We start from the raw sequence: 13,408 nt of genomic DNA on the forward strand, positions 1-13,408 counted from the left end.
GTATGTGATCATGTGTTTTTTTTTCACGTTTTTATGTTTCATTCATCATGCGCCATTTCCTATCCTATATATGTATTTAAGTACTTATGTTAAATGGATATATGTTATCAAAGTTGAAATTTTTTTTAACAGTTTAAAAAAGAAAGAAAGTTCGGAAAAAAAAAGTTGTTGAACATAAAGATCATGGCGTTCATGGTATAGTTGTGTAACACTGTGCAAAACAGACATTAAATCGAACTGAACACACACACACACACACACACACACACACACACACACACACAACCTCCCTCCCCCAACCCACCACGCACACACACACTCAAACACCAGCTATCCACCTGTGCACAAACACACATGTGGTCCCATCAAAACCTTCCGCACCAACATCACCACTCACCTGCAGTGCAGGGCTGGCAGTCACCGAAGCCCACGTTGCCTGTAGCGTTGCTGAAATACCCAGGTGGGCACGGCTCCGGGGTACCAGTACCCTGAGGACAGTAGTGACCGGGGGTGCACTGGTCACCCGTCGTGCCGTCAGTGGGATCGGGTCGACTGGCGGCAGAAGTACAGTAGTAGCCGGCGGAGCACTCTCCGCTCACGTTGCCCAGGCCTGTCACGCTGCAGTAATGGCCTGTGGGAAACACAGGTGGAGCGGTGTTGTATTGTACTGTGTTGTATTGCACTGTACTGTGTTGTATTGTATTGTATTGTATTGTACTGTACTGTACCGTGTTGTATTGTGTTGTATTGTATTATTGTACTGTGCTGTGTTGTATTGTGTTGTTTTGTATTGTACTGTACTGTGTTATATTGTACTGTACTGTGTTGTATTGTGTTGTTTTGTATTGTACTGTACTGTACTGTGTTATATTGTACTGTACTGTGTTGTATTGTGTTGTTTTGTATTGTACTGTACTGTACTGTGTTATATTGTACTGTACTGTGTTGTATTGTGTTGTTTTGTATTGTACTGTACTGTACTGTGTTATATTGTACTGTACTGTGTTGTATTGTGTTGTATTGTACTGTATTGTACTGTATTGTGCCGTGTTGTATTGTGTTGTATTATACTGTATTATATTGTATTGTACTGTACTGTACCGTGTCGTATTGTGTTGTATTGTACTGCATTGTATTGTGTTATATTGTGTTGTACTATACTGTACCATGTTGTGCTGTATTGTACTGTACTGTACTGTACTGTATTGTATTGTATTGTATTTTATTGCATTGTATTGTACTTATTGTATTGTATTGTATTGTATTGTATTGTGTTGTATTGTGTTGTATTGTACTGTATTGTACTGTATTGCACTGTATTGTATTGCATTGTATTGTATTGTACTGTGTTGTATTGTGTTTGTGCTGTATTGTATTGTATTGTACTGTATTGTACCGTGTTGTATTGTATTGTACTAACTTGTATTGTGTTGTATTGTATTATATTGTATTGCATTGGTCTACTGTATTGCATTGTATTGTACTGTACTGTACTGTACTGTGTTGTATTGCATTGTACTGTGTTGTATTGTGTTTGTACTGTATTGTATTGTATTGTATTGTATTGTATTGTACTGCATTGCACTGTATTGCACTGTATTGTATTGTATTGTGTTGTATTGCATTGTATTGTATTTTACTGTACTGCTCTTTTGTCATGACATATTTCTCTGTGTGAAATTCTGGACTGCCCTTCAAAAGGAGAGTGTGTCACTACATTGAGAGTTCCACCTTTTTTTCTTTCTTTTTTTTTTTCTTTTTTTTTCTTTTTTTCTGCCTGCGATGTTTTGTTTTCCTGTTATTTGGGGGTGCATATGGGGGAGAGGGGGTGTGGGAGGAATGGTTGAAATGTAAAAAAAAAAAAAAAAAAAAAAAAAAAAAAAAGTGAAAGCTGCCAGGGTCTGAAGAACAGAAAGTGTTCACTCTATATGGACCTTTTCATGTCAATGATGATAACTGCAGACTGGCGCCCAAACAGGGAGCAAAGCGAGAGCTGGATGATCCACAGTTTCTCCACCAAAGTGGGAAATCATTAACAGCTAAGTCTTTTGAGAAGGACTAGGACTCTCAAATCAGGAAGCAAGATCAGACAGTATCATACACTTACCTGCCAGAAAATATCATTTGTTTGCTGTTTACACTTACCTGGCAGACAGTATCATTGGTTTCTTATTACACTGCGTGGCAGACCGAATCATTTGTTTTTTATTACACTACCTAGCAGACAGTATTATTTGTTTCTTATTACACTACCTGGCAGACAGTATTATTTGTTTCTTATTACACTACCTGGCAGACAGTATTATTTTTTTTGTTATTACACTACCTGGCAGACTGAATTATTTGTTTTTTATTACACTACGTGGAAGACAATAACATGTTTTTTTTATACTTACCAGGCATATTCCTAATTTACACTTATCTGGCAGACAGTACAATTCGTTTCCAATTTTACCCTTACCTGGCAGACAGCATTTTTTGTTTTCTATTTACACTAACCTGGCACACAGCATCATTTCTTTCCTAGGCAGACAGCATCATTTCTTTCCTATTTACCCTTACCAGGCACACAGCATCATTTCTTTCCTATTTACCCTTACCAGGCACACAGCATCATTTCTTTCCTATTTACCCTTACCTGGCACACAGCATCATTTCTATCCTATTTACCCTTACCAGGCACACAGCATCATTTCTTTTTTACCCTTACCAGGCACACAGCATCATTTCTTTCCTATTTACCCTTACCTGGCACACAGCATCATTTCTTTCCTATTTACCCTTACCTGGCAGACAGTATCATTTCTTTCCTATTTACCCTTACCTGGCAGACAGTATCATTTCTTTCCTATTTACCCTTACCTGGCACACAGCATCATTTCTTTTTTACCTTTACCAGGCACACAGCATCATTTCTCTCCTATTTACCCTTACCTGGCACACAGCATCATTTCTTTCCTATTTACCCTTACCAGGCACACAGCATCATTTCTTTCCTATTTACCCTTACCTGGCAGACAGCATCATTTCTTTCCTATTTACCCTTACCTGGCAGACAGTCCAGTGGCTGGTCAGAACCCTGTGGACAGTACTGTCCCTTCTGGCACTGTCCCCCTGTGCTGTTGACCGGGCAGAAGCAGCCGGTGTTGGTGTAGTTAGCGATGTCCGTTGGCGTCGCGCTCCATGCCCCACGCACACAGTACCAGCCCGCATCGCAGTCGTCTGTGGGCACGCTCAGTCCTGGAGTTCCGCAGTACTTGCCTGGGTCGCACGGTATGCAGTCATCTGCGCTCTGCTTGCCTGGTGTGCATGAACATAAAAACCTCTGTGACCTCACTTGCAACAGGAGCAATTGCCAAGTGGTTAAAGCATTGGAATTTTAATTTGAGGGTCCTGGGTTGAAAATTCCCTGTCATGACGCCTGGTGGGTAAAAGATGGAAATTTCTTCGATCTCTCCCTGGTCAACGGATGCACAGACCTGTTAGTGCCTGAACTCCACTGCCTGTACACACATGCAGAAGATAAAATGCGCATGTGAAAGATCCCTTAATTCATGTCAGCATTTGTTGGGTGATAGAAACAAGGTCATTCCCAGCATGCAATCCCTTGAAAACTGTGTATGGTTGCCTTCATGATAGGGTAATAAAAAGATTACATTTGTGTATACAAATACTGGAGAAGACCTGACTTGTTAGCTTGAACATTTTATCCCTGAAAATGATCTGTTACATACACAGAATAAAATACTGTCTTAGCCAACAGCTTTGATGTTCTGGCCCAAACCAACAGTTGTCAAGCAAAATGGAAAAAATGGTGATGTTACAAAATGAATGCTTTTCTGTGATCAAGCTTTTCCTTGGAATATGCATGACTTGACAGCTAATATTTTGACAGCTAACATTTATAACAATGCAGCATCACATATAAACTAATCCAAATGTGCTACACGGATCAAGATTAAACAATCATTGTGCTCTACAGTCCCTTCCATAACAATGTGAAAATCTTAGTACAGACAATAAAAACTTCCTTCTCTCTGTTTCTCTGTCTCTAACTGTTTCACACACACACACACACACACACACACACACACACACACACACACACAAATATCACAATCATACCCACCACATACCACAAACACCCACACACACCCCATACTTCCCCCCCACACCCCTCTCCCCCCTCTTGCCCCCGGCCTCCTCCCCACACACACAAACACACATCCTTACCAGTGGAAGGATTATAACTGCCAGCGCTACAAGGGAACTCGTACGGCTGAGTGGTCCCCTGCAGACAGTAGTACCCGGCCGGACAGTCGTTACCCACATAGCTGGTGGAGTTCAGCAGACAGAAGTACCCGGCAGGGCAAGGCGTACACACCGACTCCCCTGTGTTTGGGTTGTAGGTGCCCGCCGGGCACCCCAGCGGGTAGGACGTGCCGTTGGGGCAGTAGTGTCCCACGGGACAAGGCCCGCCGGTTGCATCCTCCACAGGGTTGTTGGGAGACTCCGCCCCCCTCAGACAATAGAACCCTGCCCAGCAGTCTCCGGAAGGTTCCGTGAGCCCCGTCTCTCCACAGTACTGGCCATAACTGCAGTCGTCACAGCTGGCAGAGTTCACAACCTTGGTGCGGTTGTTGAAGGTCCCTTTGGGGCAGGGTGAGGGCGTGGTGGTTTTTGTTCCGCAGTAATGGCCCGTCGGGCAGGGTCCCGCCACGCCAGTGTTGTTCACGTCGGGTGTGGGGGTGTTGGAACCTGAAGTGCAGTAGTAGCCTGCAGAACATTCCCCAGTGACCACTGTGGCATTGGGTTCAGAGCAGTAGTACCCCCCTGTGCACTGCGTGCAGTTGTCAACGTCCCAGAGCCCCGTGGCCACACTGAAGGTGCCGGGGGGGCAGGACTGCCACACGATGCCTGTCCCCTCAGGGCAGTAGTAGCCCGGAGGGCAAGGGTCAGGGGTCAGGCCCGTGATGCAGTAGTGTCCGGCGGTGCAGTTCCAGCAGCTGTCAGCACCGGTGTTGGTCATGTATGTTCCGTCAGGACAGGGGAGGGGAACCTTGGTGCCTTCCGGGCAGTAGTGACCCACAGTGCAGGGGTCCCCTGGCGTCACGGCAACAAAAGAAAAAATGATGATAACTTTGAATCAAGAAAACCAACAAATACGCCTAAGTCCTGCAATGTTTGTTCTAGACTATGGTGAATGAAGAAGACCAGCAACACTTCAAATGCTTTAGCGCTAGTTAAAGAAAATCAAACAGTGAATTATCTATTCTGTGAATGAAGAACATCAACAAAACTTCAAATGTGAAAATAAACTATGCTTGAATATAAAGAACATTAAATGCAAACAGAGAGTAAACCATCCTTAGAAACAAAGAACACCAAAAGTTACAGAAAAAATTATTTTCCATGACTGAGGAAGAATCGACACTCCCCCCCACCCCCCGCCCCCGCAACCCCCCGCCCCCTCCCTCATAAACTCTTTCACGGCCAAGTTTCTGTGTGAAAAACACTCCCCAGCGCCAGATATTGTACAAACGATGCTCTCAGTCACAGGCTTCAATTCATGTCAAAACAACCCAACCGACTTTTTCACTTCAAACTTGGCCAAGGGGCAAAGGTTAGCCATCGTTCTATTGGCAGGAAAGTGACTGCAGCTGTCAAGCTTTGTTACAATGTGAAAAAAGGTCTTATCAACATGTTGACAGAAGTCGCCTAAGGTGGTGCACTGTCTAGTCATTTTAAGTCGCCAATGGCAGTGAATGAGTTAATCAAAGCTGACCAACTTACCTGTCGTTCCACCGTCATTGGGCACAGGATCCACAGCACCCTGACTGCAGTAGTACCCAGCCGAGCACGGCCCTGAAGGTGCCGTAAGTCCCGTCCCATTGCAGTAGTACCCACCGGTACACGCCTGGCATTCCGAACTGAGCGCCAGACTGGTGCTGTCGGACCACGTACCCAGGGGGCAGGGGTCAGGTACAGGGACACCCTTTTCACAGTAGTGACCCTCCGGACATGCCTGGCCGGTCACACCGTCAGTTGGCGTCGCGGTGGCCGAGCCATTCATGCACCAGTAGCGAGCATCACAGTCTCCTGTGAACAGAGGGGGCGTTGGAGAGGCACGTAAATTTCAGTAATCTGTATATTTGTATATAGCTATTTCCATTTGGTGCCATTTAATTTATCTTTTTACTTTCTATTCATTTTATTCATTTTATTTGTTTGTTGTTTTCTTCTTGTGTTGGACATGTGCTGCTGCCAAAAAGAAAATCTCTGTACCAAAGTATAGACAATAAAGTTTGTGTATTGTATTGTGTATTGTGTATTGTTGTGTCCAGCATTAAACCACAGTTCTGAAGTGAAAGTAAACCCACATTAATCATACATTATATACCCCCGAAAACAAATTATGGCTGCCTACATGGCAGGGTAAAAACAGTTATACACGTAAAAGCTCACTCGTGTACATACGAGTGAATGTGGGAGTTGCAGCCTACGAACGAGGAAGGTGAATAATACATTTTATAACAATGAAAATATGTATATTCCTTCCCACTTGTCTAAGCAGTGTTTGACCATGCTAACAAAAGACAGGTAGGAAACAGACTCGATGACCAAGGCTGAGCTGCCATTTTGTATTCCCAGTTTCTAAAAATTATATTTTCATTTATGCACGTACTGTGTCATTCTTTTTATTGGTGCAAGACAGTATGAATCCATATGTGTGTGGATGTAACAGGGTTAAAAATGCAAAACAGAGTTAAATCTGTTAAAATTTTCTTGATTTTTATATGAATGCATATGTGCTTATATAATGAAAATGTTTCAAAAGTGTTCATTTAAAAAAAAATTAACATCGCATACATGGTATTCAGGTTGTGTGGTGCTGGGGCAATGCCTTTGAAAGTACTTTGATTTGTCTCTGTACATGATTTAGCACTATACAAAATTAATGTTTTCCTTGTTATCTATTAACAGTAAATGGTACACGTTTCAGGGAGGTGTCAAAGTGTGCAGAACGATCCATATCCGCTCACCACATCAACTTTTGATATAAAAAGAAAGGGGAGTGTGGGGGGTGGGTGGGATGGATGTACATTGTGCTACACATGTGCATGGGTGGGAGGAGTGACTGATTTCTGTATCACTACAAATGTTTGTGGACAGGGTCCAAGGGACACAACCAAACAGTGTGTCACAATACCGAAACAAAGTAAAACAAACCAAAAAAAAAAGAAAATTTATTTAAACTGCAGAAATTACGGAAATCCATGTTTCATGGAAATATTGTCGCTGTTGGTGACTTCAAGATCAATGATTTGTATAAAGGCCCAGTCACTTTTGTCCCCTTTATGCGCAAGCACGCTGCTGGCTGAAAAGCCTGACAGTTGAGATCCGCTGATCCTTCAACAGTAGTTATAGTGAAATATCTGGTCTGTAGTAGGTTCTGTTTTGGCCCAACATGGAATATATGAAACAAGCATATGCTTGTTATACTATCTCATTAGTGTAGGGAAATATCTGGTCTGTGGTAGATTATGTTTAGGACCCTAAACAGAGTATATGAATCATGCATATGCATGTTATACAATCTCAGTGTAGGGAAAATATCTAACCTCTGGTAGGTTCCATTCATGCCCTAAACACAATATATGAATCATGATATATGCATGTTACACAGTCTCATCAGTATAGTGAAACAAGTGGTCTGTGGCGGGTTCTGTTCAGGCCATATACATACATATGCACGTCACATAATCTCACCGGTGTAGTTGTTCTGCCCAGCAGAAGACTGTGGAAGCTTCGGTTTCAGGCCATATATGGAACACACCACTCATGCATATGCACGTCACACAATCTCACCGGTGTAGTTGTTCTGCCCAGCAGAAGCGCAGTACTTTCCGGCGTCACACTGCAGGCACTGGGACACGTCCTCCAGCTGGGTACTGGGGCTGTAGGTCCCCGGGGGGCACGGGTACTGGGTGGCCCACTGCGTCCCGTTGACACAGTAGTGTCCCTCAGGGCACACGTAGCTCAGGTAGCTGTCCAGGTTGTTGCCGGAGTCACAGTAGTAACCTGGCATAGAGAGAGCAAAATGATGATGATGATCATCACCATCATCATCATCATCATCGTCGTTGTCGTCAACGTCGTTGTTGTTATTATTATTATTATTATTATTATTATTATTCATTATTATCATTATTATTTCTTCATTTTTTATTTTATTATATTTTTTATCATTATCATCATCATCATTATTCACATTATTATTATTATCATCATTATTATTCATATCATTACTATTATCATCAATATTATTGTCATTAACCCTCTGACTGTTGAACCCTGATTAAAGGAGATCAGTGTGGACAAACCGTTTGAAGCGCAGTTTCTGTTTTCGTGTGTGTACTCGACAATGGTGTCACTGGTTTTGCTGAACAAAAGTGATGCAGTCCCAAGAGGAATAAGTCCTGTTTCGTTTCTCCAGATTAAGAAAAGTAGCGGTCATCCTGACCTGTAAGCTCAGTCTGATTTCAGTCAGGTCACAGCCCTGCACTGACATCCTGACCTGTAAGCTCAGTCTGATCTCAGTCAGGTCACAGCCCTTCACTGACATCCTGACCTGTAAGCTCAGTCTGATCTCAATCAGGTCATAGCCCTTCACTGACATCCTGACCTGTAAGCTCAGTCTGATCTCAATCAGGTCATAGCCCTTCACTGACATCATGACCTGTAAGCTCAGTCTGACCTCAGTCAGGTCACAGCCCTGCACTGACATCCTGACCTGTAAGCTCAGTCTGATCTCAATCAGGTCATAGCCCTTCACTGACATCCTGACCTGTAAGCTCAGTCTGATCTCAGTCAGGTCATAGCCCTTCACTGACATCCTGACCTGTAAGCACAGTCTGATCTCAGTCAGGTCACAGTGCATACAAAACTCTGCTGCCCGACTCGTCCTCAGAAAGAAAAGATCTGAGCACATCACTCCTTTTTTGCAACATCTCCACTGGCTCCCTGTCTCACACCGAATAAAGTACAAGATCAGCACTCTATGTTATAGATGCATTCACAAAACTGCCCCTTCCTATCTCTGCGGCTGCCTTCACCTCTACACTCCATCTCGCTCACTACAATCGGCTTTGGATCCACTCTGTTTACGCGTACCCAGATTCAAACACTCGACTGTTGGCCGCCGTTCTTTCTGTCTCTGGACCTTGCAATTGGAATGAACTTCCTCTTTCACTTCATCAAGTCTCCACACTCAGCTCTTTCAAGTCTGGCCTTAAAACCCACCTCTTCCCAAAACAGCCTCCCTTGCCTGCCTCTTCCTTGTCTTTAGTTTCTACAGTTTTAGAGTTATGCATGCATGTGAGAAAGCGCTTTGATTTGTCTCTGCACAAGATTCAGCGCTATATAAATACCATTATTATTATTTATTATTAAACAGTAACTATGACAAGGAATCACTATAAAACAGAGCAAAATCTTATGTATGTACTGACACCACACACACACAACCTATAACATACTGTAGAGAAAGCTTGGCAAAACAAATAAGTCTTAAGACTGATTTCAGATGAACTCACAGCAATGGAGCATTACGAAAACTGGTTGGCAGTGACTTCCAAATTGTGGGGGTTGCATAGAAAACGGTCACACACCTAAAATCCCACTTGTAGATACCAGTGAACACTAGACTTACTGCCCAAAGAAAACACAGAGAGAAGTAACAGACGAAAGAAGTACCTGCAACGCATTCTTTGCACGACCCTTGTGCCGTCTGGTCCTGGTAGGTTCCGGAGGGACAGTGGACCTGTGCGTGGCTGCCCTCGGGGCAGTAGTATCCAGCACTGCAAGGGAGCGGCGCTGCTATGCTCTGTCCTGTTGGGCAGTAGTACCCTGACACACACAGTTTCAGTTTTCAAGTTCAAGGCATGAGGACTGATCTAAATAAGCTGCATCACATCTGCTTCAAAAAAAAAAAAAAAAAGATTTAAATACATTTAAAAACGGAAGCTGATGCCTGACTTACCCACAGACACAATGCACTGGCCAGGCCTTAACACACACACACAAAATGAGTATGTTAATACATAAATACATAGGTAAGTCAATACAAGCACACACACACACACACACACACACACACACACACACAAAGATATGCACAGACACACACAGACACACACAGACACACACACACACACACCATACACACACAACAACCCCCACCCCAAACCCCACACATACACAATCCCCCCCCCCACACACACACACAACCCCCCCTAGCCCCCCCCCCCCCCCCCCCACACACACACACATGCACAATGCACATACCCACAACACCCCCCCACACACACACACACACAACAGAGCAACCCCCACCCCACACATACACCATCCCCCCCCCATCACCCTCCCCCCCCACACACACACATACACCCCCACACGCACATACACAACCCCCCCACACACACACACACACACACAGCACCCCCCCCTCACTCACCCCCCCTCCCTCTCTTCCTCCCCCAACCCACCCCCGCATCACACACACACACACACACACACACACACACACACACACACACACCCTCCCCAGCCCACACCCACCCTCAGCACAAGGTCCAGTTGGTTCGGTGATCCCCGCTGATCCACAGTAGTACCCCTGCGTGCAGTCTGTGCAGTCCGAAGACGCCTGGTTGCCCGTGCGATTGGAGAATGTGGAAACAGGACAGCGCGGCTGATCGATGCCGGTGCCTACCTCTGAAAATCACAGACATTATAAATCAACTCCCTTGGTGAATCCATGGACCATGTGGTGTGGCATGGATCTGAAGGGTAAGAAAGACCTGCTTCTTGTGTACTTCTGTAGTGTGTTGTGTTGTGTTGTGTTGTGTTGTGTTGTGTTGTAGTGTAGTAAGGTGCAGTGCAGTGCAGTGTACTAAATTGAACTGATCTGTAGTGCAGTGTAGTGTAGTGTAGTGCAGTGCAGTGCAGTGCAATGTTGTGTAGAGTAGTGTAGTTTGGTATGGTGTAGTGCACTGCATTACATTACATTGTGTTGCACTGCATTTCATTATATTACATTGCATGGCATTGCATTGCACTGCACTGCATTGCATTGTGTTGCATTACATTACATTGTGTTGCATTGCATTATATTGCATTGCATTGTACTGCGTTGCATTACATTACATTACATTGCGTTGCATTGCATTACATTACATTGTGTTGCACTGCATTGCATTATATTACATTACATTGCATTGCATTGCATTGCACTGCGTTGCATTGCATTACATTACATTGCGTTGCACTGCATAACTCTTCGTCACAACAGATTCCTCTACCTGCAAGTGTATTTGATTTTCTTTTCAAAGCCGATTTTTATACAAAATTTTGCCAACAACTACCCTTTCATTACCGTGGGTCCTTTCACATGTGTAATGCGCATGCTACTACAAACAGGACTTCAGTTTGTCATCTCATCTAAATTACTAGTACCCAGACCACCACTCAAGGTGTAGTGGAGGGGCAGAAAATACTGATGAGTGTGGAATTCGATTCCGTGCCTCCAGATTCTCTCGTCTCCTAGGTGGACGCATTACCACAAGGCCACCACTCCAATCTGAGTGGTGTTTATGATTTTACTCAACAAAAGTGATACAGTCCCAAGAGGATGGGGTGCAAACAAATAATGGCGAGTGACCAGTAAGGGGCTTAGTAGGTGGTGTCCTAAGTATGTCAAATCAGGACACCACCGAACACCACTGAAGTGACTCAGCAGTAGTGCAGGGTCTCCTCTGGTGTGTGGCCTCCTAGCGACCTAACACCGATGGTTCCCTGCGCACTGCCGACACCGGAACTATGACAGACGATCCCAGGTGTGGCCATGTATGGAGGAATCTTAATGAGCAGCGTGGGAGTAATGCCACTGAAACGGTGCAGATGATATGGCAAAAAAAAAAAAAAATGGCGAGTGACCAGTAAGGAGTTTAGTAGGTGGTGTCCTAAGTATGTCAAATCAGAACAGGCACCACCGAACACCACCGAAGTGACTCAGCAGTAGTGCAGGTCTACTCTGGTGTGTGGTCTTCTGGAGACTTAACATCAATTGTTCCCTGTGAACTGCCGGCACTGGAACTGTTGTAGACAAACCCTGGTGTGGCTGTGTATGGGGGGACTCAGAATGAGCAGCGTGGGAGTGATGCCACTGAAATGGTGCAGATGATGGGGCAGCCAAAAAAACACACACACAAAAAAAAGAATGGTGAGTGACATCTTAATCGTCAACCTCAATCTTATCACAATCTGGCAAGAAGCCCTTCACTGATTAGCGCACTCACCAGCAGTGGTCAAAGGGTTAAGGGGGGCATACAAAATTTTTAAAAGGTAAAGAAAAAAACAAATATGATACAGTTATGAAAGTATGCTTTATAGGTTTCAGTCTGAGTATTAGTACCTTATCGCCCTCATGGCTTCAAAGTTTTTTAGTTAGAAGAAATTTATCGTGTTGCCAGTGGAATTCATTTACCTTTGATGTCACATGATCCTTCTTTTTTCTCTTTTTCCTTGCAACTAAAAAATAATACCATATAAAAGTGGAAATCAACTATGTTCATGAATTCAAGAACTAAATTTTCATCAGTTTTCATTACCTGGACCATACAGTCCAATACTGGCCCCCAAAAACATGAGAAAGAAAAGAAATAAGAAAAATGTATCTGCTTCTTTTTCTTCTTCTTCTTTTTCGTTTGTAGGCTGCAACTCCTACGTTCACTTGTATGTACACAAGTGGGCTTTTACGTGCATGACTGTTTTTACCCCGTCATGTACGCAGCCATACTCCGTTTTCAGGGAGGGAGGGGGGGGTTGCATGCTGGGTGTGTTCTTGTTTCCATTACCCACTGAACTCTAACATGGATTACAGGATCTTTAACGTGCGTATTTGATCTTCTGTTTGTGTATATACACACAGGGGGTTCAGGCACAAGCAGATCTGCACTTATGTTGACCTGGGAGATCGGAAAAATCTCCACCATTTACCCACCAGGCGTAATTACCGACATTCAAACCTGGGACCCTCAGACTGAAAGTCCAATGCTTTAACCACTCAGCTATTGCACCCATCAGAAAACGTTTGAATCAAACATAAAAAGAAAAGTGAAGAGAACTGGCACCACAGTATCTGCCAGGTGGGCAGACGTCTCCAGTGATTCCATCTGTAGGATCTTCCACTGACGCTCCTCTGGAACAATAGTATCCTGCCTTGCACGGTGCAGTCACGTTAGCCAGCCCTGAAAAATACAATAACAATGAAGCTGTTAGAACTTTCAGCTGGTGATTCACATAATTTGATTATAGGAATATAGTTTCTTCTTCTTCTTCTTCTTTA

The 13,408-nt window shown here is 44.0% G+C and overlaps 1 protein-coding gene across 1 annotated transcript in view; it reads right to left on the minus strand.

Annotated features, from left to right (window-relative positions):
* LOC143282179 (uncharacterized) overlaps positions 1 to 13,408 on the minus strand; it is a 214,240-nt gene that overhangs the window by 129,306 nt on the left and 71,526 nt on the right. The window contains 8 exon segments of the mRNA XM_076587751.1: positions 398 to 631; positions 3,049 to 3,300; positions 4,234 to 5,103; positions 5,794 to 6,099; positions 7,870 to 8,082; positions 9,757 to 9,909; positions 10,624 to 10,776; positions 13,194 to 13,310. Coding sequence (XP_076443866.1) covers positions 398 to 631; positions 3,049 to 3,300; positions 4,234 to 5,103; positions 5,794 to 6,099; positions 7,870 to 8,082; positions 9,757 to 9,909; positions 10,624 to 10,776; positions 13,194 to 13,310 — 2,298 coding nt within the window.

The sequence above is a fragment of the Babylonia areolata genome, chromosome 5 (genome assembly GCF_041734735.1).
Source record: "Babylonia areolata isolate BAREFJ2019XMU chromosome 5, ASM4173473v1, whole genome shotgun sequence".
Classification (NCBI taxonomy): Eukaryota; Metazoa; Mollusca; class Gastropoda; order Neogastropoda; family Buccinidae; genus Babylonia; species Babylonia areolata.